This window comes from Entelurus aequoreus, linkage group LG28 (genome assembly GCF_033978785.1).
Source record: "Entelurus aequoreus isolate RoL-2023_Sb linkage group LG28, RoL_Eaeq_v1.1, whole genome shotgun sequence".
NCBI lineage: Eukaryota > Metazoa > Chordata > Actinopteri > Syngnathiformes > Syngnathidae > Entelurus > Entelurus aequoreus.
In genome coordinates this window covers 24,048,416-24,072,955 of record NC_084758.1, presented here as the reverse complement: position 1 = coordinate 24,072,955, position 24,540 = coordinate 24,048,416, and the positions used below count along the sequence as shown (strand labels likewise).

The 24,540-nt window shown below is 39.9% G+C and overlaps 1 protein-coding gene across 2 annotated transcripts in view; it reads left to right on the top strand.

The window, feature by feature from the left end:
- Window positions 1–24,540, top strand: part of wu:fb13g09 (ATP-binding cassette sub-family C member 5) — a 104,788-nt gene that overhangs the window by 48,524 nt on the left and 31,724 nt on the right. For both annotated transcript variants that reach the window (XM_062039843.1, XM_062039844.1), the window contains 12 exons: window positions 2,548–2,696; window positions 2,871–2,978; window positions 6,824–7,189; window positions 8,584–8,655; window positions 8,731–8,855; window positions 8,920–8,992; window positions 9,082–9,285; window positions 11,278–11,403; window positions 11,702–11,813; window positions 11,899–12,083; window positions 13,539–13,685; window positions 17,627–17,756. In XM_062039843.1, coding sequence (XP_061895827.1) covers window positions 2,548–2,696; window positions 2,871–2,978; window positions 6,824–7,189; window positions 8,584–8,655; window positions 8,731–8,855; window positions 8,920–8,992; window positions 9,082–9,285; window positions 11,278–11,403; window positions 11,702–11,813; window positions 11,899–12,083; window positions 13,539–13,685; window positions 17,627–17,756 — 1,797 coding nt within the window. The remainder of the gene's footprint in view (window positions 1–2,547; window positions 2,697–2,870; window positions 2,979–6,823; window positions 7,190–8,583; window positions 8,656–8,730; window positions 8,856–8,919; window positions 8,993–9,081; window positions 9,286–11,277; window positions 11,404–11,701; window positions 11,814–11,898; window positions 12,084–13,538; window positions 13,686–17,626; window positions 17,757–24,540) is intronic.

Below are 24,540 nucleotides of genomic sequence, written 5' to 3'. Positions count from 1 at the left end.
GTCTGTCTTTGCAACGCCGTGTGCGCCAGTTAGCATGTACTTTTCAGGCATGCTGATTATAAACGCAAAATACTGCAAAACGCTGATGAGTGTTGACAAATCAAATTGCACATGCTGTATGATATGTTTGCATATTCTCTAGGGCTGCGAATCTTTGGGTGTCCCACGATTCGATTCAATATCGATTCTTGGGGTCACGATTCGATTCAAAATCTTTTTTTTTTTTTCGATTCAACGCGATTCTCGATTCAAAAACGATATTTTCCCGATTCAAAACGATTCTCTATTTATTCAATACATAGGATTTCAGCAGGATCTGCCCCAGGCTGCTGACATGCAAGCAGAGTAGTAGATTTTTTGTAAAAAGCTTTTATAATTGTAAAGGACAATGTTTTATCAACTGACTGCAATAATGTAAATTTGTTTTAACTATTAAATGAACCAAAAATATGACTTATTTTATCTTTGTGAAAATATTGGACACAGTGTGTTGTCAAGCTTATGAGATGCGATGCAAGTGTAAGCCACTGTGACACTATTGTTCTTTTCTTTTTTTTTTTTATAAATGTCAATGAGGGATTTTTAATCACTGCTATGTTGAAATTGTAGCTAATATTGATACTGTTGTTGATAATATTCATTTTTGTTTCACTACTTTTGGTTTGTTCTGTGTCGTGTTTGTGTCTCCTCTCAATTGCTCTGTTTATTGCAGTTCTGAGTGTTGCTGGGTCGGGTTTGGTTTTGGAATTGGATTGCATTGTTATGGTATTGCTGTGTATTGTTTTGTTGGATTGATTAATTAAAAAAATAAAAATAAATGAAAAAATAAAATATATAAAAAATAAAATCGATTTTTTTTAAATGAGAATAGATTCTGAATCGCACAACGTGAGAATCGCGATTCGAATTCGAATCGATTTTTTCCCCACACCCCTAATATTCTCCTACCGGTATGTGGGCGTTTTGATGATCCGCATATATTCAGCGTATTAATGAAGACAGAGACGCAAAATGGATCGCACGCCTTACTCTCCTCACTTAACAGACAGTACCCACTTTGCACATGTTTAGTAGATCAGCTTTGCATGTGCTGTCAAGTTTGCACGTGTTTTCGTACACGCAGACCTTAAAGGCCTACTGAAATGATTTTTTTTTTTTTAAACGGGGATAGCAGATCCATTCTATGTGTCATACTTGATAATTTCGCGATATTGCCATATTTTTGCTGAACGGATTTAGTAGAGAACAACGACGATAAAGTTCGCAACTTTTGGTCGCTGATAAAAAAAGCCTTGCCTGTACCGGAAGTAGCGTGACGTCAAAGGTTGAAAGGCTCCTCGCATTTCCCCATTGTTTTCAATGCAGCGAGAGCGATTCAGACCGAGAAAGCGACGATTACCCCATTAATTTGAGCCAGGATGAAAGATTCGTGGATGAGGAACGTGAGAGTGAAGGACTAGAGTGCAGTGCAGGACGCATCATTTTTCGCTCTGACCGTAACTTAGGTACAAGCTGGCTCATTGGATTCCACACTCCTTTTTCTATTGTGGATCACGGATTTGTATTTTAAACCACCTCGGATACTATATCCTCTTGAAAATGAGAGTCGAGAACGCAAAATGGACATTCACAGTGACTTTTATCTCCACGACAATACATCGGCGAAGCACTTTAGCTACGGAGCTAATGTGATAGCATCGGGCTTAACTGCATATAGAAACAAAAGAAATAAGGATAGACAGAAAATCAACAATACTATTAAACCATGGACCTGTAAATACACGGTTAATGCTTTCCAGCCTGGCGAAGGTTAACAATGCTGTTGCTAACGACGCCATTGAAGCTAACTTAGCAACGGGACCTCACAGAGCTATGCTATAAACATTAGCTATCCACTTACGCCAGCCAGCCCTCATCTGCTCATCAACACCCGTGCTCACCTGCGTTCCAGCGATCGACGGTGCGACGAAGGACTTCACCCGATCACCGATGCGGTCGGCGGATAGCGTCGGATAGCGCGTCTGCTATCCACCTCAAAGTCCTCCTGTTTGTGTTGCTGCAGCCATCCGCTAATACACCGATCCCACCTACAACTTTCTTCTTTGCAGTCTTCATTGTTCATTAAACAAATTGCAAAAGATTCACCAACACAGATGTCCAGAATACTGTGGAATTTTGAGATAAAAACAGAGCTTTTTGTATTGGATTCAATGGCGTCCGAATACTTCCGTTTCAACGATTGACGTCACGCGCATACGTCATCATATATAGACGTTTTCAACCGGAAGTTTAGTGGGAAATTTAAAATTGCACTTTATAAGTTAACCCGGCCGTATTGGCATGTGTTACAATGTTAAGATTTCATCATTGATATATAAACTATCAGACTGCGTGGTCGGTAGTAGTGGCTTTCAGTAGGCCCTTAGTGTTACTTTGAAGGCCCTTTTTAAACCATTGTGGACCACATTCCAACCCCTCCCTTTGTTTCTTTTTCGGTCCTCTTCATGATTGTCTGCCTGTCTCAATCCACAATGTTCTCCTCAACAGAGGTGAGGTCAAAGGAGAGGGCAATACTGGAAAGAGCCGGGATCATTCAGAGCCTGTCCGTGGGTGTTGCGCCTATCGTGGTGGTGATAGCCAGCGTGTGCACATTTACCTTGCACATGGCACTGGGCTACGACCTGACTGCAGCAGAGGTATTTGCACATCAACATACCCTTTTTTAAGTGCATGTGTGCAGCAATTCGTCATACTCCTTAGGTGCCGCTGCACTATAGGCGCTGTACAAGCGCACCTTGCCGCTTGTGTTAAAGATGCTGAAGGCCTCACCCCAGGATGAGATCCATAGTAAATACCTCTTTCTCATTCAGGCGTTCACTGTGGTTGCCGTTTTCAACTCCATGACCTTCTCACTGAAAGTCACTCCCCTAGCAGTCAGGTCTCTGTCAGAGGGAGCTGTGGCAGCCAAGAGATTCCAGGTGAGAAATGCACAGAAGCTCTCTGCAAGCTGAGTTGATGTTGACAACACACACATCGACCCAACCCACACCTCACTGCCATTTCAGCCAAAACGGGACTCCAAATATGTGGTTAAAGTCGCATGTTAGTGGCAGATATTTGCACAGTTCCAGCAAGGGTTAAGTAAGCAGTGAAAGAATCCAGGCATCTGTTTTCTCCCAACTCTTGAAGTTGAAGTAGAGAGAGGGAGAAAAGAATGTGTGCTTAAATATAGTACTCAAGAAATGTTGAGTTACTTTGCTGAAATCCTGCTGGAGTCGAAGTAAAAATCTAGGCAATCTAAAAAATGAAGTGATTCATATTATACTTATAATTACTCTGTCAGGGTGTGGTCCACTGCACAGCAAAACAAAAAAAACGTGGTATAAGTCTCAGAACAGGTGTTCTTTAATGATGCAACACTTTTTTTTAAAGAACAAGACCGTGCAGGTGGTTGGTTGTCCTGCCAATTATTTACCACAGTGCATTTTTTCCTTTCTATTGTCGGTTTTTCCACTTGGTGACTGATCATGTAATACTTTAAAGAAAGCATACTTAAAGGGGACCTATAATGATTTTAAACGACTTTCAAAACACATATTACATATCCATATATATATATCTATATACAACCCTTCTCATTCACTGGGTTTTCTTTATTTTCATGACAATTTATATTGTAGATTGTCACTGAAGGCATCACAACTATGAATGAACACATGTGGAGTTATGTACTTAACAAAAAAAGGTGGAATAACTGAAAACATGTTTTATATTCTAGTTTCTTCAAAATAGCCACCCTTTGCTCTGATTACTGTTTTGCACACTCTTGGCATTCTCTCGATGAGCTTCAAGAGGTAGTCACCTGAAATGGTTTTCAATTTACAGGTGTCATAGTTTTGATGCCTTCAGTGTCAATCTACAATGTAAATAGTCATGAAAATGAAGAAAATGCGTTAAAATGAGAAGGTGTGTCCAAACTTTTGGTCTGTGTGTGTGTGTGTGTGTATATATATATATATATATATATATATATATATATATATATATATATATATATATATATATATATATATATATATATATGTATGTGTGGGAAAAAAATCACAAGACTATTTCATCTCTACAGGCCTGTTTCATGAGGGATTTCCTCAATCTCCTGAGGATTGAGGAAATCCCTCATGAAACAGGCCTGTAGAGATGAAATAGTCTTGTGATTTTTTCCCACACATACATATTACGCTCTACCACGGTATCGAGCACTATTTTTTGGATAATCTAATTAAGACATATATATATATATATATATATATATATATATATATATATATATATATATATATATATATATATATATATATATATATATATATATATATATATATATATATGATCTGCCTCAATTTGGATATTCAAAATAATAAACAAAAATAATTGCAAAAAAATTGCAAATCCAAAAACAACAAAAGTAGCAGTCTGTCACCTAATTAAATAGCTTTTGATTAGGGCTATCCTTAAAATAAAACAATTGAAAAGTTAGAAAAACAAAGTTGTTTGCTGTGTTGAAAGAATATATATATATATTGAACATATCGGTCTCACTTTGGATATTCAGAAATAATAGCAAAGAAATTGCAAATCCAACAAAAGTAAAAGTCTGTCAACTAATTAAATGGACTTTAATTTACTACCAAATAAATTACATTATTCAGGTTTTTTTTGTAGACAAGAAAACGTTATATTGTTATATTTCTATACCTATTAAAATATTCTTTGTAATTTGGTTAAAACATTTGTTTACACAGGTATGGTTAAAGGGGAACTGCACTTTTTTTTTTCTTCCTATCATTCACAATTATGATGAGAGACAAGAAGATAAAAGGTTGGGTTTTTTTGCATTCTAACATGTAAAAATCGGCTTGTTCTTGATGGCCAGCAATGCAGCTAATGGGAGCAATCAATTCTACATCTGAATCACTTTAAAAATGCATTCAAAAACCAACAAAACGTCATTTACGTTCCGTAACCTGTATAATAACCAAGCTGTAGCGACATTGTTAATGTAAGAGTGAACACTGAGGAACTATTTTTCTAGCGTAGTAGCACATCGGCACGCTACGGTATTAGCCGTAAAATCTAACTACGGCAAGAGATAAGTTAGCTTCTACAACAATACAAAACACGTTTTAGTTTGTAATGCATATCACAATGCGATAAGACACCAATCTGTACTGACTGAAAACCATGAACAACCATATTACAGTAAAGTGTTAATTCATGTTTTGTTTGTACTATGCTTGCTGGACAGTGTATGTACTGTAGTGTACGGTGATGTGCTGCGTGTGATCAATAGTAAAATGACTCACTCGATGGACAGTGGTCCGTTTGGTCCAGCTGGCCGGGGACGTTTCCAGTTGATTTGGGTAAACAATACATTAATTTGGCATAGCTTGGCTCAAAGTTCCAGATTTGCAGCGTGACCACGTCACGATCTCTCGGCTTCCGTCTGCTCCAACGTTTCAGCCTCTTTTTCGTGCTGGCTTCTAGAAGTAGTGGTTCATCTTCACTATTTAGTGTAAAAAAATTCAAGGTTGTGAATCCTCATTTGTACAAAAATAGTGGTCTTTGTTGTCTGTTACCAAGTCTGCCATGATTAGAAAACAAACTCGCGTTTGATTCAGGAAGTAGGAACATATGTGTTGCAGGAAGGTAGAAGTGCGCTGCTATGGAAACAGAAATAAATGCGCCGAAGAATTAGTCCCGGCAATGCTTAAAATGTGTGTATATAAAACATATACATATTGTTATGAAGGTGTCTGTTACTACATTATATATATACTTGCAGTGTGTATATAAAACATATTACATATTGTTATGAAGGTGTCTGTTACTACATTATATATATTTGCAGTGTGTATTTAAAACATTACATATTGTTATGAAGGTGTCTGTTACTACATTATATATATACTTGAAGTGTGTGTATAAAACATTACATATTGTTGAAGGTGTCTGTTACTACATTATATATATACTTGCAGTGTGTATATAAAACATATTACATATTGTTATGAAGGTGTCTTTTACAACATTATATATATATACTTGCAGTTTGTATATAAAACATATTACATATTGTTATGAAGGTGTATGTTACTACATTATATGTATACTTGCAGTGTGTATATAAAACCTATTACATATTGTTATGAAGGTGTCTGTTACTACATTATATATATACTTGCAGTGTGTATATAAAACATATTACATATTGTTATGAAGGTGTATGTTACTACATTATATATATACTTGCAGTGTGTATATAAAACCTATTACATATTGTTATGAAGGTGTGTGTTACTACATTATATATATACTTGCAGTGTGTATATAAAACCTATTACATATTGTTATGAAAGTGTCTGTTACTACATTATACTTGCAGTGTGTATATAAAACGTTGATGGAGGGTTTTTAAGTTTTAGAGTCTTTGAAGGCTACAACGTCAACTCCCAATAGCTGCATTTTGCAAGCAATTTTTATCATCTTTAAAATCCTAAAGATGTCTCTCAATGATTGTGAACGATAGGCAAAATTCCAAATAAAGTGTAGTTCCCCTTTTAGGGCATTGTTGATATAATTGTGTTTTTAATATTTAATGCACCTGGAAATGTTAACCATCCTGCTTAGTAGTCTCTGGATTGTCGTCAGGCATCGCAAGAGAGACGTTGTTGACTTTAAATCCTGTTTTCCACCACGAGCTACAGGTATTGAGTCAGATACAGGATCTGAATTGCTGAACATCTACTCTCCGCCGTCTCCACAGAGGCTTTTCACAATGGACGCCCGAGAGGCCGTCCTGCTCACAACGCAGGACGCTCGCAACGCGGTGGAATTTCAGGATGCCACGCTGGCGTGGGAGAAGGCGCGAGCGCCGGCCACCAAGCCGAACGGGCCCCCCAAAAAGCGGAACCAGAAGAGAGGCGGGATCATGCGGGTGCTGCGTCGGGAGAGGCTGAGCCTGTTCATCTCCACGGAGGACAGCAAGGAGCACAGCAAGGAGGGTCCCAATGCCCAAAGTCTCCTTACCAATATGGAGCAAGAGAGTCCACAGAGCACCATCTCCTCCAGTAAAAGCATCCGGCCTCCGCTGCACAAGACACTGCACCGCATCCACTTGTCCATCAAGAGGGTACGAAGAAAACACCCACAAAAACTCCTTAAAGCCCTACTGAAAGCCACTACTACCGACCACGCAGTCTGATAGTTTATATATCAATGATGAAATCTTAACATTGCAACACATGCCAATACGGCCGGGTCAACTTATAAAGTGCAATTTTAAATTTCCCGCTAAACTTCCGGTTGAAAACGTCTATGTATGATGACGTATGCGCGTGACGTCAATCGTTGAAACGGAAGTATTCGGACACCATTGAATCCAATACAAAAAGCTCTGTTTTGATCTCAAAATTCCACAGTATTCTGGACATCTGTGTTGGTGAATCTTTTGCAATTTGTTTAATGAACAATGAAGACTCAAAGAAGAAAGCTGTAGGTGGGATCGGTGTATTAGCGGCTGGCTGCAGCAACACAACCATGAGGACTTTGAGATGGATAGCAGACACGCTAGCCACCGACCTCACCTTGACTTCCTCCGTCTCCGGGGCGCCGACCGCATCTATGATTGGGTGAAGTCCTTCGTCGCGCCGTCGATAGCTGGAACGCAGGTGAGCACGGGTGTTGATGAGGGCTGGGGTAGGTGGATAGCTAATGTTTTTAGCATAGCTCTGTGAGGTCCCGTTGCTAAGTTAGCTTCAATGGCGTCGTTAGCAACAGCATTGTTAAGCTTCACCAGCCTGGAAAGCATTAACCGTGTAGTTACATGTCCATGGTTTAATAGTATTGTTGATTTTCTGTCTATCCTTCCAGTCAGGGGTTTATTTATTTTGTTTCTATCTGCATTCAAGCCTGATGCTATCACGTTAGCTCCGTAGCTAAAGAGCTTCGCCGATGTATTGTCGTGGAGATAAAAGTCACTGTGAATGTCCATTTCGCGTTCTCGACTCTCATTTTCAAGAGGATATAGTATCCGAGGTGGTTTAAAATACAAATCCGTGATCCACAAAAGAAAAAGGAGAAAGTGTGGAATCCAATGAACCCTTGTACCTAAGTTATGGTCAGAGCGAAAAAAGATACGTCCTGCACTGCACTCTAGTCCTTCACTCTCACGTTCCTCATCCACTAATCTTTCATCCTCGCTCAAATCAATGGGGTAATCGTCGCTTTCTCGGTCCGAATCGCTCTCGCTGCTGGTGTAAACAATGGGGAAATGTGAGGAGCCTTTCAACCTGCGACGTCACGCTACTTCCGGTACAGGCAAGGCTTTTTTTATCAGCGACCAAAAGTTACGAACTTTATCGTCGATGTTCTTTACTAAACCCTTTCAGCAAAAATATGGCAATATCGCGAAATGATCAAGTATGACACATAGAATGGATCTGCTATCCCCGTTTGAATAAAAACATTTCATTTCAGTAGGCCTTTAGTGGTCCTTTATCTCCAATGTTGTTGTTTCCTGCCTAGGGTTCTCTGGTTGGGATCTGCGGTGGTGTCGGAAGTGGGAAGAGCTCTCTTCTCTCAGCACTTCTGGGACAGGTGAGAACTGAATGGCGATTATATAAATGACACGTGTTCCTTCGCTTGATTAAGGACCTGCAATGTGTGCCACAGATGACCCTTTTAGAAGGCAACGTGGCAGTCAGCGGCGGCTTTGCTTATGTCTCCCAACAAGCCTGGATCCTCAATGACTCGCTGAAGGAGAACATCCTGTTTGGGCAGGAGTATGAGAAAGACAAGTGAGTCGTGATAGTGTGTGAGCCAAAAGTGATCACAAATATAACCTAACTGTTTCTCCTTTAGATATAATAATGTCCTAGAGGCCTGCTGTCTTCTCCCCGACCTTGCCGAGCTGCCCTATGGGGACATGACAGAGGTATCCGACAATTCTTTCTTCCTGGGCTGTCAGCAGACATTCCCTGAAATGGCAGGAGGAGCGGGTCCCATTTGACATTGCCTTTGCAGATCGGGGAGAGAGGAGCAAATCTGAGCGGGGGACAGCGTCAGAGAATTAGCCTGGCTCGGGCGCTCTACAGCGAGCGACCCATTCTGCTCCTGGACGACCCCCTGAGCGCCGTGGACGCCTGCGTGGGCTCGCACATCTTCAATAAGGTCATACGGGGTTCCGCCAAAGGCAAGACGGTGATCTTTGTCACCCACCAGCTGCAGGTAAGCAGAAGCAACGACCTGCACGACAATCACTCTAAAGTAGGGATGTCCGATAATATCAGACTACATTTATCGGCCGATAAATGCTTTAAAATGTAATATCGGATATTATCGGTATCTGTTTCAAAATTATCGGTATAGGTTTCCAAAAGTAATAATGTATGACTTTTTAAAACGCCGCTGTGTACACGGACGTAGGGAGAAGTACAGAACGCCAATAAACCTTAAAGGCACTGCCTTTGCGTGCCAGCCCAGTCACATAATATCTACGGCTTTTCACACACACAAGTGAATGCAAGCATACTTGGTCAACAGCCATACAGGTCACACTGAGGGTGGCCGTATAAACAACCTTAACACTGTTACAAATATGCGCCACACTGTGAACCCACACCAAACAAGAATGACAAACACATTTCGGGAGAACATCCGCACCGTAACACAACATAAACACAACAGAACAAATACCCAGAACCCCTTGCAGCACTAAATCTTCCGGGACGCTGCAATATACACCCCCCGCTTCCCCCCCTATGAACCCCGTCCACCTCAACCTCCTCATGCTCTCTCAGGGAGAGCATGTCCCAAATTCCAAGCTGCTGTTTTGAGGCATGTTAAAAAAAAGAATGCACTTTGTGACTTCAATAATAAATATGGCAGTGCCATGTTGGCATTTTTTTCCATAAATTGAGTTGATTTATTTTGGAAAACCTTGTTACATTGTTTAATGCATCCAGCGGGGCATCACAACAAAATTAGGCATAATTATGTGTTGATTCCACGACTGTATATATCAGTATCAGTTGATATCGGAATCGGTAATTAAGAGTTGGACAATATCGGAATATCGGCAAAAAAGCCATTATCGGACATCTCTAATTATTAGCTAACACTTAGCATGCTAACAGTTAACATGGTATAATAACAATCGCCATGGAGGTATCCTCGCTCATCCATGCGGACTGGACACTGGCCAAGAGTTGGTGGGCGTCCGAGGGTGGAGTCGGCTCTCTTGGTTGCTTTGTTGTGTCTGCTCCTGTCTCTGGCCATGCTCCTCCCCCTCCCACCCCAGCAGACGATGGTGTGGAACACCGCAGAGGCCACCACAGTGTATATGTTTTTGTTTTTTGATCTTGTTGTTTGACTTTTGTAGCGGTGTGTTATTGTTGTTGTTGTTTACTTTATGACTCTAATATACTCTGGACTGAAGCTGTGTGCCTTCATTGTTTTTGTAGCTGTTGTTTTGAGGCATGTTTAAAAAAAAAAAATAATAATGCACTTTGTGAAAGTCAAAGTATAGTACTTCCCATAGTTGTAGTGGGTCTCAGGGAGAGCATGTCCCAAATTCCAAGCTGCTGTATTGAGGCATGTTAAAAAAAAATAATGCACTTTGTGACTTCAAAAATAAATATGGCAGTGCCATGTTGGCATTTTTTTCCATAAATTGAGTTGATTTATTTTGGAAAACCTTGTTACATTGTTTAATGCATCCAGCGGGGCATCACAACAAAATTAGGCATAAAAAGTGTGTTAATTCCACGACTGTATATATCAGTATCGGTTCATATCGGAATCGGTAATTAAGAGTTGGACAATATCGGCATATCGGACATCGGCAAAAAAGCCATTATCGGACATCTCTAATTAGCATCCCTGGAAGTGACCAAACCATAATGTAGGTTGGATTGTTCTTGCTTGTCTTACCATTATTCTCATAGAGAAGGAGTTTTTTTCCATTGAAAAAGCTTATTAACATACTTGGTGACGTCAAAGTGAAATTATCAGGTTGTATATTATTACTGGAGAAAAGAAAGCACATAATTCTCAAAATTTTAATTAAAGTATTTTTAATGTATTTACAAAACCTATTTAGCCCCACCCACAGAATACCATACTGGATTAAATGACATCCGGTGCGCTGAGGGGACACTTTAATTACCCCAATGTCTACAATGCTAAATCAACAATATTGCTTTTGTGTGTCGTTTTCAGTATCTGCCAGACTGCGATGATATCATCCTGATGAAGGATGGCCAGATATCAGAGCACGGCACTCACGCTCAGCTAATGGCTAAAGAGCGTGACTACGCCTCGCTTTTCAGCAGCATGCAACAGGAGGTAAGGCCGTCGGCGCTCTTTTCAATAAGGCACCTTCCCTCCCGCGACAAAATAGCATTACAAGCTCAATAATTCATAAGCCCCTACCAAGGCATGCCCAGTTGTTGGGAAATGTTCATGCATGCAAGGCTTTTCCCTTATTTACAGGTCTCATTGATTTACTGGTGGGCCGCTAAAGATCCTGTCACTGATATCTCTGTTTTAACGAGCCGAAGGGCGTTTTTGTTATAGCGGCTGTCATGTACAGTTGTAACTTACTGGGAGAAGCCGCCTCTTTGATCCTGTCCTTGTTCCTCAGAATCTGTTGAAAGAGAATTTCAAAAACAAACAGCACAAAGCAGCTGCCGAAAAGGTTTGCCGTGTCGAGGATGTGGTCAGCGTCCAACAGAAGATGCCGAGCAAAAAAGGAGGTGAGAACAAAACGGCGATTTTTTTCTTTTAGAGCGAAGCCTGGTGCTCTTGTTCATACATTCATGTGTCATTGCTTTGATCTAGAACAACTGATGAAAGCCGAAGAGAAGGGGTCTGGCGCCGTCGCGTGGTCCGTGTACGCCGCCTACATCCGAGCGGCGGGAGGTCCAGTGGTTTTGTTCCTGAACGCCTTCTTCTTCCTCAGTACTACAGGCAGCGTGGCCTTCAGTAACTGGTGGCTTAGTCACTGGATTAATCAAGGAAGCGGGGTGAGCAAACGGACCTGGCTTATTTGTAGCCATGATTCAGTTCAGTTTGACTTTTATTGTGGAGGTCCAGAACCAAGATCAATTTACACCTTAGAATAAGGATTTGAAACCTGAGTCTTACAGGGGCGGTATAGCTCGGTTGGTAAAGCGGGCGTGCCAGCAACTTGAGGGTTCCGGTAGGGCTGGGCAATATGGCCTTTTTTTAATATCTCGATATTTTTAGGCCATGTCACGATACACGATATATATCGCAATATTTTGCCTTAGCCTTGAATGAACACTTGATGCATATAATCACAGCAGTATGATGATTCTATGTGTCTACATTTGTCAATACGTGGACTTTGGGGTTTGTTTTACCGGAAGGCAGAGGAAAGTTGGAGCAGAACAGGAGCAATGTCATGTCTTTGAGTTCTAGTCAGTTCTTGAGCAGCAGCACATAGACATTTTTAAATAAACATTTTACTTAGAGTGAATGCTGTTAAAACTAATACAAGAGAATTGTCATATCTTCTTGTTCTCCTCAGCATTCAACCAGCAGCATTGTGGAGCACAGCAGAAAATATGTTTCAAATTTATTTTAATGTTTTGTAGGGTTACAATGCTGTTATGTGAGTTTGTGGAGAAATGTAATCTAGTTCTAACTGGCGCTTGAGCAGCAGTATTCTGGAGCACAGCAGAAAAAATATTTTAAATTCAGTTTTTAAAAGGAGCTAATGCACTTATGCAAGTCCAGGAGAAATGTAATTTTGTCTAGTTCTAGTCAGCACTCGAGCAGCAGAATTCTGGAGCACAGCAGACTAAACATTTTCAATTGAATTCAATGTTCTACACAAAGCCAAAGCAGTTAAGTTAGTGCTTGACAAATGTAATGCCTTCTCGATCTAGTCAGCACTCGAGCATCAGCATTCTGTAGCGCAGCAGTTTGATAGTAGGGAACTTGCCAGTGTAGAAATCATTAAAGCATGTTTTTTTTTTTCAGAAGAGGTTTGTGACAGGTAATTGTACAATTTTTGCAAGTGAAAAACAACAGACCGTCCACAAGTCCTTCAGCGTTTAATTTAGCAAGCCAAAGAAAAAAACAACAAACAAAACAAAGCTGTTGCTCCAATGAGCCGAGGCAGCGGAATGAGCATTAATCTGTACCTGAGTGATTTAAAAAAAAGAAAAAAAAGTAACTGCGCTGCGGTAAGCTTAATTAAAAACAAGCGCAGGCGGCAAGGAAGCAGATGTGCTGCAAAGCAGGTGGTTGTTGTTGAGAAATGTGCTCGCAAAAGAAAACACCACATTGCTGACTGTGATGAGCTTTTTTGTTTACCAAAAAACACCTTTCTGGATTAATTAAATGGGAATCTAACATGGGACCAAAAAAATAACAAGTTTTTTCCTGCTTCGTTAGTGATTCACTCAACCATACTCATTTGTTCCTCTTTCTGCCCCTCCAATCCTTCCCAGAATGCTTCATTAATCTCAGTAAATGAGACGAAGGTGGAAGACAGCATGACGCTCAACCCTCACATTCAGTTCTATTCCATTGTTTACGTTGTCTCCATGGGCGCCGCTTTGCTTCTCAAGACCATAAGAGGCCTGGTGTTTGTAAAGGTAAGAGCGCCCTCTTCACCGCACTTTTTTTCAACACTCTTGACCTCCAAGCCCAACCACTGACAATCCATGTTAGGTTACTTAACTGGGGGTTTAAACTGTCCCTGAACGCCTCATTATAAACCAGTAGAGCAACAAAGAAAAATGATTATAATTTAAAAAAAAAACTATAATATGAAGTATAGGATTACAAGTCACAGGTGGAGAAAATCCTCAGTGCTGAACTATGTAGAATTTGCACCTGGCTCGCTGGAATCCATCCTATTTGGGTCCCACGTCAACCTTAAGAAAGTCAGTGACTTCACTATAAAAGTGGGTGACATTGTTATCACCAGGAAAGATGAGGTCACCTACCTAGGTTCCATTCTAGAGGCTAATCTTTCCTGTGATAAAATGGCAACCAATGTAATCAAAAAGGTCAACCAACGAACGAGATTTCTCTATAAAATCTCCTCTGGTCAACAAAAGCACCATGAGGATTCTAGCGGGAACTCTCATTCAACCCTTTTTCGATTACGCATGCACCTCCTGGTACCCTAGCACCTCCAAACCCTCAAATCTAGACTCCAAACATCCCAGAACAAGCTAGTCAGATTACTTCTAGACCTCCACCCCAGATCACACCTCACTCCTACCGAAGTGGGCTGGCTCAGGGTGGAGGACAGAGTATAACAACTTGCACTGAGCCTAGTCTATAAAATCCACTACACCTCCCTGATACCGAAGTACATGTCAAACTACTTCCTTAACCTCTTAACCATAACCTCTACACCAGGGGGAGCTCCACAAACCACGTCAAACCCAGATTCCGATCTAACAAAGGTCTTAACTCATTCTCTTTCTATGCCACATCAATATGGAATGCACTCCCAACAGGTGTAAAAGAAAGGGCATCTCTATCCTCCTTCAAAACCGCACTAAAAGAACACCTCCAGGCAACTTCAACCCTAAACTAACACCCTCCCTTCCACATCCTACCTCCCCGGATTGTAAATAATCAAATGTAAACAATCAAATGTAGATACTTATTCTTGTGCTTTCTGATCTCTCTCTCTCTATGTCCACTACTTGCTGTACTTATCCTACCAAGTCAGTCCTACACTGTTCCAATGTCCATTTCTCTGATGATGCAATTGTTGATGACTGAAGTGTTGATATCAACCAAACCTAGGATGCGTGTGCATGTACGAGCCAATGTGCCCCCACAACAAGAGGATAGAGAAAAAGAAGGAACTTATTGACTATAGCGTCGACTACTAAGCTCTTCAGGTTAATTTCGACCATATATGTGATATCCGTTGACGCCACACTTGGAAATAACGTCACAAATGGGACAATTTCCAAAAGGCTTGATTGGCGGAAGTATGAATGAAGGCAAGATTGTTTTATAAATATCTCTGCCATGCTTCCATGTTTGTTTCAAATTTTCGTGAATTATACAGATCCCAAATACACAAAGTAAACATGAAATAGGTAAGAATAGTTTGCTTTGCCTAATAAGTCCCCTTTAATGCTAATGGTCTGTGTTTGTCTTGTTCGCCATGAATTGGTAGGCGTGAATAAACATTGATTTCTGTCACACCTCGTGCTCAAAAACTATAGAAACATACTACATAACTGTTAAAAGATCAGTCAAAAGTCAATTTTGGATAACAGAGGACCTTTCAACAAGTAAAAAATATATATAAATAGGATGCGTAAAATGAAATGCTTTAAATGTTCTTCTCTTTAAGTGTTATGTCAGTTGATACAACTAAGAATTTGTAATTTTGCTGAATCTTTTAGTGTTGAAATGTATATTTCCCAATTAGAGGGCCTTGGAGAACAGTGCTTTTTAACCATATGCCACGAGTGCTCCCTAGAGCAGTGTTTTTCAACCTTTTTTGAGCCAAGGCACATTTTTTTCATTGAAAAAATGCGGAGGCACACCACCAGCAGAAATCATTAAAAATGAAACTCAGCAGCCGATATTGACAGTAAAAAGTCATTGTCGCAATTGTTGGATATGACTTTAAACCATAACCAAGCATGCATCACTATAGCTCTTGTCTCAAAGTTGGTGTACTGTCACCACCTGTCACATCACGCCGTGACTTATTTTGAGTTTTTGCTGTTTTCCTGTGTGTAGTGTTTTATTTCTTGTCTTGCGCTCCTATTTTGGTGGCTTTTTCTCTTTATTTGGTATTTCCCTGTAGCAGTTTCATGTCTTCCTTGACCGCTATTCCCCACACATGCTTTGTTTTAGCAATCAAGAACATTTCCGTTGTTTTTATCCTTCTTTTTGGGGACATTGTTGATTGTCACGTCATGTTTGGATGTGCATTGTGGACGCCGTCTCTGCTCCACAGTAAGTCTTTGCTGTCGTCCAGCATTCTGTTTTTGTTTACTTTGTAGCCAGTTCAGTTTTAGTTTCGTTCTGCATAGCCTTCCCTAAGCTTCAATGCCTTTTCTTAGGGGCACTCACCTTTTGTTTATTTTTGGTTTAAGCATTAGATACCTTTTTACCTGCACGCTGCCTCCCGCTGTTTCCGACATCTACAAAGCAATTAGCTACCTGCTGCCACCTACTGATATGGAATAGTATTACACGGTTACTCTGCCGATCTCCACTCAACAACAACACATTATTTGCGGATTATAATTACTGGGTTGCAAAAAATATTTTTAACCCAAATAGGTGAAATTAGATCATCTCCCACGGCACACCAGACTGTATCTCACGGCACTAGTGTGTGCCGCGGCACAATGGTTGAAAAACACTGCCCTAGAGGGCCACCAAAAAAAGGTGTCCGTATGGGCCATAGAGGTACTCAGTTGTAATACACTTTTCCACCACTTGTGGCAGTAATGACAATATCAAACAAACATAAGTCTGTAGCTAAAGTCATAGAGACGTTTCTTAAGCGCAGAAAATATGACGAAATTGGTGAGGCTGTAATTTAATTTACACTTTAATTTTAAGAAACAAATATTATTATTTAATATTAATTTAGTTAGAATGTATTAGTTTTGTGAGTCCCTTCTATTGCAGTATATTTGATTAGTATTTAGTTTTGTAATAAGCCTTGATAATAATATTTGTGATTAACACATGCTTTCATATCATTTGACAAAGTTTATTCTGTTAAACTGTATATATAATTATTGAATATGATTAAAATCAATAGTAAGATGACTAATTCAGTGTTAAATATTTGTAATATCTGTAGTGGCAATGTTGGCCCCCCGAGGTCAAAAAGCAAATGAACCCCTGCTGTAGAAGATCGTTTTTTATGAATGGTCTTTGAAATGTAGATTCATTTATATGCTTGTACAGTTTAATTGTGCACCTGTCTTATTTTTAATGATGTCATTTGTCCTGGCTTTCACCGCCTAGCAAATATTGCTACAATGCCTGTGGGCCAAATCAATTAGTATGTCAACTGCCATTTCTAGCAGCTTCAGAATGGCTGACAGAGGTGGTGCACGACTGCACATGTGTGGTTTTCATTTTGATCCATGTCTTTTTTTTTACCAGCTAACCCTCTCTGACACTCTGTTATTGCATGGGATTATGTCCCTCTGTTAATGTATGCCACTTGAAATTGTTAAAAAAGACATGATATTTCTCTTTTTTTCCTCCCTACCTGAGCTGTGATGACATCTGTGGCAATGTTAAAAATTCTAGTGATAGAATTCATTTGCTCTCTGCGGCCATGTGAAATTCCTGTTTAAATGGTTAAATGGCTCCTGAGCATAAGGTCACAACCTTTCTGCCAGCATCAAAGACACTCGTTATAAATGAGGATTTGACAGAAATGAATATAAACAGCAATTCTTCCTATAGCCATGCTGTGCGTGTGGATTGTGACAAACTGCGCCTTAACGAGTCCATATGCTATTTGAAGCTGTGGGTTTTTCCACTTACCGACTCTCGTAATGTTGTTTGTTTGCGTTGACAGTGCACGGTGAAGGCGGCCTCCGCGCTGCACGACAAGCTGTTCCGCCGACTCCTCCGCAGCCCGATGCGCTTCTTTGACACGACGCCTCTCGGACGCATCCTGACCCGCTTCTCCAGGGACATGGATGAGGGTGAGACCTAATATGTGTTGACTCTAAACACCAATACAGCCATATTGCTTTTAAGCTCAGTGCGCCTTCCATTGACTAACATAATATATTGTGAATGCTTTAATTGTAGCCGCTGTACTCATTTACCTGAACCACAGAAAGGATGAGGCGTTAATTTTAAGCAGGCGATAATTGGAGACAGACTGTGTTTCCAAGATATGAAAACTCATTATGTACTATAAAACAACTTCACTTGGTAACCTTTAAAATGATTTGGAATGCATAATAAAGTAGACTGGAAAACATAGGCCTCTTTGGTCATTAATTGGCAAGTATACAGTGGAACCTCCATTTACAAGCTTAAAGGCCTACTGAAAGCCACTACTACCGACCACGCAGTCTGATAGTTTATATATCAATGATGAAATCTTAACATTGCAACACATGCCATTACGGCCGGGTTAGATTACTAAAGTGCAATTTTAAATTTCGCGCGAAATATCCTGCTGAAAACGTCTCGCGTGACGTCACGGATTGTAGCGGACATTTTGGGACAGCATTGTGGCCAGCTATTAAGTTGTCTGTTTTCATCGCAAAATTCCACAGTATTCTGGACATCTGTGTTGGTGAATCTTTTGCAATTTGTTCAATGAACAATGGATACAGCAAAGAAGAAAACTGTAGGTGGGAAGCGGTGTGCAGCAACACAAACACATAGACGGTGTTTCATTGTTTACATTCCCGAAAGATGACAGTCAAGCTTTACCATTGGCTTGTGGAGAACTGGGACAACAGAGACTCTTACAAGGAGGACTTTGAGTCGGATACACAGACTCGGTACCGTGAGTACGCAGCTGCGGCTTCCAAACATTTGATCGCTTGCCCGTACGTGCGTGCCGCTATGTGCATGTCACGTACGTAACTTTGGGGACTTTGGGGAAATATACACTACCGTTCAAAAGTTTGGGGTCACCCAAACAATTTTGTGGAATAGCCTTCATTTCTAAGAACAAGAATAGACTGTCGCGTTTCAGATGAAAGTTCTCTTTTTCTGGCCATTTTGAGCGTTTAATTGACCCCACAAATGTGATGCTCCAGAAACTCAATCTGCTCAAAGGAAGGTCAGTTTTGTAGCTTCTGTAACGAGCTAAACTGTTTTCAGATGTGTGAACATGATTGCACAAGGGTTTTCTAATTATCAATTAGCCTTCTGAGCCAATGAGCAAACACATTGTACCATTAGAACACTGGAGTGATAGTTGCTGGAAATGGGCCTCTATACACCTATGTAGATATTGCACCAAAAACCAGACATTTGCAGCTAGAATAGTCATTTACCACATTAGCAATGTATAGAGTGTACTTCTTTAAAGTTAAGACTAGTTTAAAGTTATCTTCATTGAAAAATAAGGACATTTTAATGTGACCCCAAACTTTTGAACGGTAGTGTATGTGCTGTATGAACTTTGCGGAGGTGAACGGTACTTTGGGCTGAGTGTGTTGTGCGGGTGTCTGAGTTGTATTGGTGGGTTATATGGACGGGAGGGGGGAGGTGTTTGTTATTAATTTGTGGCATATTAAATATAAGCCTGGTTGTGTTGTGGCTAATAGAGTATATATATGTCTTGTGTTTATTTACTGTTTTAGTCATTCCCAGCTGAATATCAGGTCCCACCCGCCTCTCACAGCATCTTCCCTATCTGAATCGCTTCCACTGCCCTCTAGTTCTTCACTCTCACTTTCCTCATCCACAAATCTTTCATCCTCGCTCAAATTAATGGGGAAATCGTCGCTTTCTCTGTCCGAATCGCTCTCGCTGCTGGTGGCCATGATTGTAAACAATGTGCAGATGTGAGGAGCTCCACAACCGGTGACGTCACGCTACTTCCGGTACAGGCAAGGCTTTTTTATCAGCGACCAAAAGTTGCGAACTTTATCGTCGATGTTCTCTACTAAATCCTTTCAGCAAAAATATGGCAATATCGCGAAATGATCAAGTATGACACATAGAATGGACCTGCTATCCCCATTTAAATAAGAAAATCACATTTCAGTAGGCCTTTAATTAGTTCGTAAATCGAAAAGTTTGTATAGTATAGCAAAGTTCGCCATAAGAAACAGTGTAAATATGAATAATGGGTTCCAGCCTTGACAGAAGTCCATATTTTAGTGAAAGTTTGCACACTTTGAACTACGGCTGTACGGTATATCATTACTAATAATGAATTGAAAACAGTACTATACTGCCTTTTGAAAAATATTGGTATTTTTTTTCCATCTGCATGCTGTTGTGCGGTGGTGACGTACAGAGCGGAGAAGCATGTTGAGTGTGTCAGCGCGCACACTCACGGAGCGCGCATGGAGAAACAGTGTGGAGAAGAAAAAAACGTAAAATGAAGGCAATTCTACTGGTTAATAAAGAGGGTGCGTGATGCGCAGTATGAAGGTATTTGGGCTTGATCAAGAGACACATTAAACACAGAAGCGTCACGCTGCAAGCGCTGCTTTAAAACACGCCTCGCCAAAGGTGGCATGATTGAAGTATTACCACCTTTGCTTCAAACTTAGCTAAACAACTAAATAACAAGCAGTCAGATCGACAGGTCAGGAAGTTAACTAGCTTCTCTTTTGTGCACATACAGATACGTGGATGCTAGAGATGCGCGGATAGGCAATTATTTCATCCGCAACCGCATCACAAAAGTCGTCATCCACCCGCTATCCACCCGAACCAACATTTTATCAAAACCACACCCGCCCGCCACCCGCCCGTTGTTATATATCTAATATAGACGATGCAAGGCATTAGTGAGGTTAGAAAGCTTTTGCCTGTTAAAGAAAGGAGACTGATCCAATGCAGCAGAGACATTCAATGCGTGATAATATTATTTATCATTATTATACTATTATTGTCATTTCCATTAAGAAAGTGTTGACTATTGTTGCCAATGCCCTCAGATCAGGAGTGTGTTCCTCACACTTTGTGTGCGCAGTTGCAGCAAGCAGAACGATGCTTTTAAGAAGTTAAAAAAATGTTTTAGAAAGACCAGGCTCATATTTTCGTTAGGTAAAAAAAAAATTCTGAATTTATTTCAATGAATATTAACTTGTTAACGTTATAATGCTCAAATAGGGACGAGGGCGGGGTGCACAGTGAAACAGTGAACAATTTTGCGACAAAGATGAACCTTTATTGATTGATCTGCAGCCATGACAAAATATCAGACAATCTCCATTGTCAACGACAGGCAGGAAGATAAAGATAAACACATAGCCTATGTTGTAGTCATAGGCATAGGCTCATACGTTTTTAAGTTGAAATAAAAAAATAAATAAAAAATGTGCCTCATAAGCCTTTAGGCTGTCAATTACGCGCACAAACTTAACTTAACTCACGTAACTTGTTTCAAAGAGTGCTGCTCGTTTTTCGTATGTGGGTAACAACATTTAACTATGTATATATATTTCCGAATTGGTTCAACCGCCACCCGCCCGAATCTATTTAAAATCTATTTTTTTCGTCATGTCACCCGCCCGACCCGCGGTTTATCCGCGGACTCCGCGGTTGTGTCCGCAAACCGCGCATCTCTAGTGAACGCGCACACAGCTGCTTGGCTTGATGCCAAATATTAACGAAGTCCAAACCGCCCACGTAGCGCAAACTAATGCAAGTGGAATGACTGAATTTTGTAACAAATTGCTACAATTTGTGTTTTATCTTTAACAATTTTTTTTTTTACAATTGTTTTACTATTTACTATTTACAAAGACCAAAAAATGTGAGCACATTACACCAATTCTTAAATCCTTACATTGGCTCCCTGTACATCAGAGAATTGATTTCAAAATCCTCCTGCTCACATATAAATCACTACATGGTCTAGGGCCCAAGTATATCACTGATATGCTCCCACTATATAAGCCCTCTAGATCACTAAGATCTTCTGAGACCAATCTGTTAGCGAGAGTAAACTCAAATCAAGGGAGAGCATCATTCAGTCACTATGCAACAAATAGCTGAAATAAACTTCCTGAAGATGTCAGACTTTCCCCAACTCTGACTACTTTTAAAACTAGACTGAAAACTTTTATGTTCACCTTAGCTTTCAGCTAAATCTTTTAACTTTTAACGTCCGCACTGTTTTTATTTTTATTGTCTGCATTTTAATTTTGCTTTTATTTTCTTTCATTTCACTTTGTTGTCTGTGAAGCACTTTGAGTCTGCCTTGTGTATGAAAAGTGCTATACAAATAAAGTTGCCTTGCTTTACTTATCCAATCCAATCCAATCCACTTTATTTGTATAGCACATTAAACAACAGAAATGTTTCCAAAGTGCTGCACAACAATATTAAAAACAATATTAAAATATTATCCTTAGCTCCACCAATGACTGAATAAAAAGCAAAAAAATAAATAAATATAAAAACAATATAAAAACAATATAAAAATAAATATGATTAAAAACGATTTTAAAGGGTAAAACCAATTAAAACAAATAGAAATCAAAATTTAGAAAACACAGAGGACCACACAACTCACGTAGTGTTAAAAGCCAAAGAATAAAAGTGGGTTTTAAGACGAGACTTAAAACACTCCACTGTGGGAGCAGTTCGAACATGGAGGGGCAGAGTGTTCCAGAGCTTTTAAGTCTCGTCTTGGGTACCACGAGCTGGAGCTGGCTCTCGGACCTCAGAGCGCACGCAGGAGTGTAAATTTGGATGAGGTCCGAGATATAATGAGGTGCCAGTCCATGTAAAGCTTTAAAAGCAAACAGCAAAAAAAATCAATTCTAAAATGAACAGGGAGCCAGTGCAAAGTCTGAAGAATTGGGGTTATATGCTGGCGTTTCCTGGCCCCTGTTAAAAGCCGTGCTGCCGCGTTCTGGACTAACTGCAACCGGGAGAGAGCTTCTTGGCTAATGCCAGCATAAAGTGCATTGCAGTAGTCCAGGCCACTTGAAATAAAAGCATGCACGACTTGTTCAAAAAGGTTAAAAGATAAAAACGGTTTTACCTTTGCTAAAAGACGAAGGTGATAAAAACACGATTTTTAAAACGCCATTGACTTGTTTGTCAAGTTTAAAATCGCTGTCTATAATGACGCCAAGGCTGGTGACTTTGGGACGCACATCATTTTGCAATGGTCCCAAGTCAGTGAGGGCTGGACCAAAAACTAAAATTTCCGTTTTTCCCTCATTCATTATTAAAAAATTCTGGGCTAACCAAGCCTTGACGTCGCATAGACAGTTGAGAAGGGGTGTCAGGGGGCCGTGGCCTTTTGAAATCGTCATATAAATTTGGCAGTCCTCTGCATAAAAGTGTTGAAACACTCCATGCCTCTTAAAAATCTCTCCAGGAGGGAGGAGATATAGAGCGAACAGGATGTAGCCTAGAATAGATCCCATTCTTATGATTGTATTTGTCTTCAAGCACAGACCAAGAGTGACAACCATAAATCATGAAGCATTTAATAAAATGTCAATAAACCTTTCCATTCTATTCTATCCTAATCCTAGATTATGGTAGACCATATGTATTATACACAATTGTAAATTGTTCTTTGAGTGCAACAGTAGAAACCCAATGTGTTTAATGCCTTTTGATTTTTATTTTAATCTTCTAAAATTGTTCTTTGAGTGCAATAAGAACCATGTGTTGTTAATACCCATGTTTTTGACCGGTGCTAATTTTGTGGACCAAGCCGCTTTTACTTTGAAGTGTTAATAGGTTGTATTCAGTCAGGTGACTTTAGAACGGTAGTAAACAAAGTGGTGGGCCAACAAACCAACATGGTTACTGAGCAGCTAACAGAGTGCGAACTATCTGAGTACAAAAGAGACTTAAATCTTCCTGCAAGAAGGAGATACGAGCAAAAATCCAACTATGCAATGAAATAGATCTTATACTTGATCAAAACAAGATTTGTCGAGTGATATCAAGGATTATACGTTGGTCGCGTTCCCAGACGTATGGCACTGTTGTGCTCCAGACATCATTCTACAGGACAAAACAGATGGAAACTTGGAAAAGCATGGAGGTCTACAACTTGTTTGTGTGTGACTGGGTCAAGGAAATTAGTATCAAGACTCTCCCGGATAAATATGGATCGTTTTTGCTCGGGTAAGGTTGCATTTCAAGATTTAACTTGGCGTCTACTGCCATGTTAGTTGCTGTTGTTGTTGCACGCACCGTTTACAAGTAGCGTGTTTTTCCCCGTCTTTATCGAAATATAACTATAGATGTCAACATTATGTATGTGCTGAAAGATTCATTTATGATTGTTTATCAAAAAATAACTATAGATGTCAACATTGTGTATGTGCTGAAAGATTCATTGATGGTGTTGTCTTTATCAAAATATAACTACGGTAGATGTCAACATTGTGTATGTGCTGAAAAATTCATTTATGATTGTTGTCTTTGGTAAAAACGTAACTCTTTTAGGTTTTGATTTATTTTATTGGTTATTTATTAAGTTGGCGCTTTTCATAGCTCCCGTAGCAAACATATTTAAGAAATACAAATAATATCAAGATAATATTTCAATGGGAAATACTAACCGTTAAAATTATATCAAACAAGTAAATTAAGTAAATTAAGTTTAGCTTATTCACAATACCATATAACAATTACAATAGTAGTGAATATCATCATTTAAAGATGTTGGTACGCGAAAGGGTCCCCCAAATAAGCTAGAAGAAGCTTTTGACAGGGGGTCCAGAGGACAGTATATACATGGGATGATGAAACATGGTAGCAAGCACAACAACAACGCTATATGATAAACACAAGATAATAGTACTC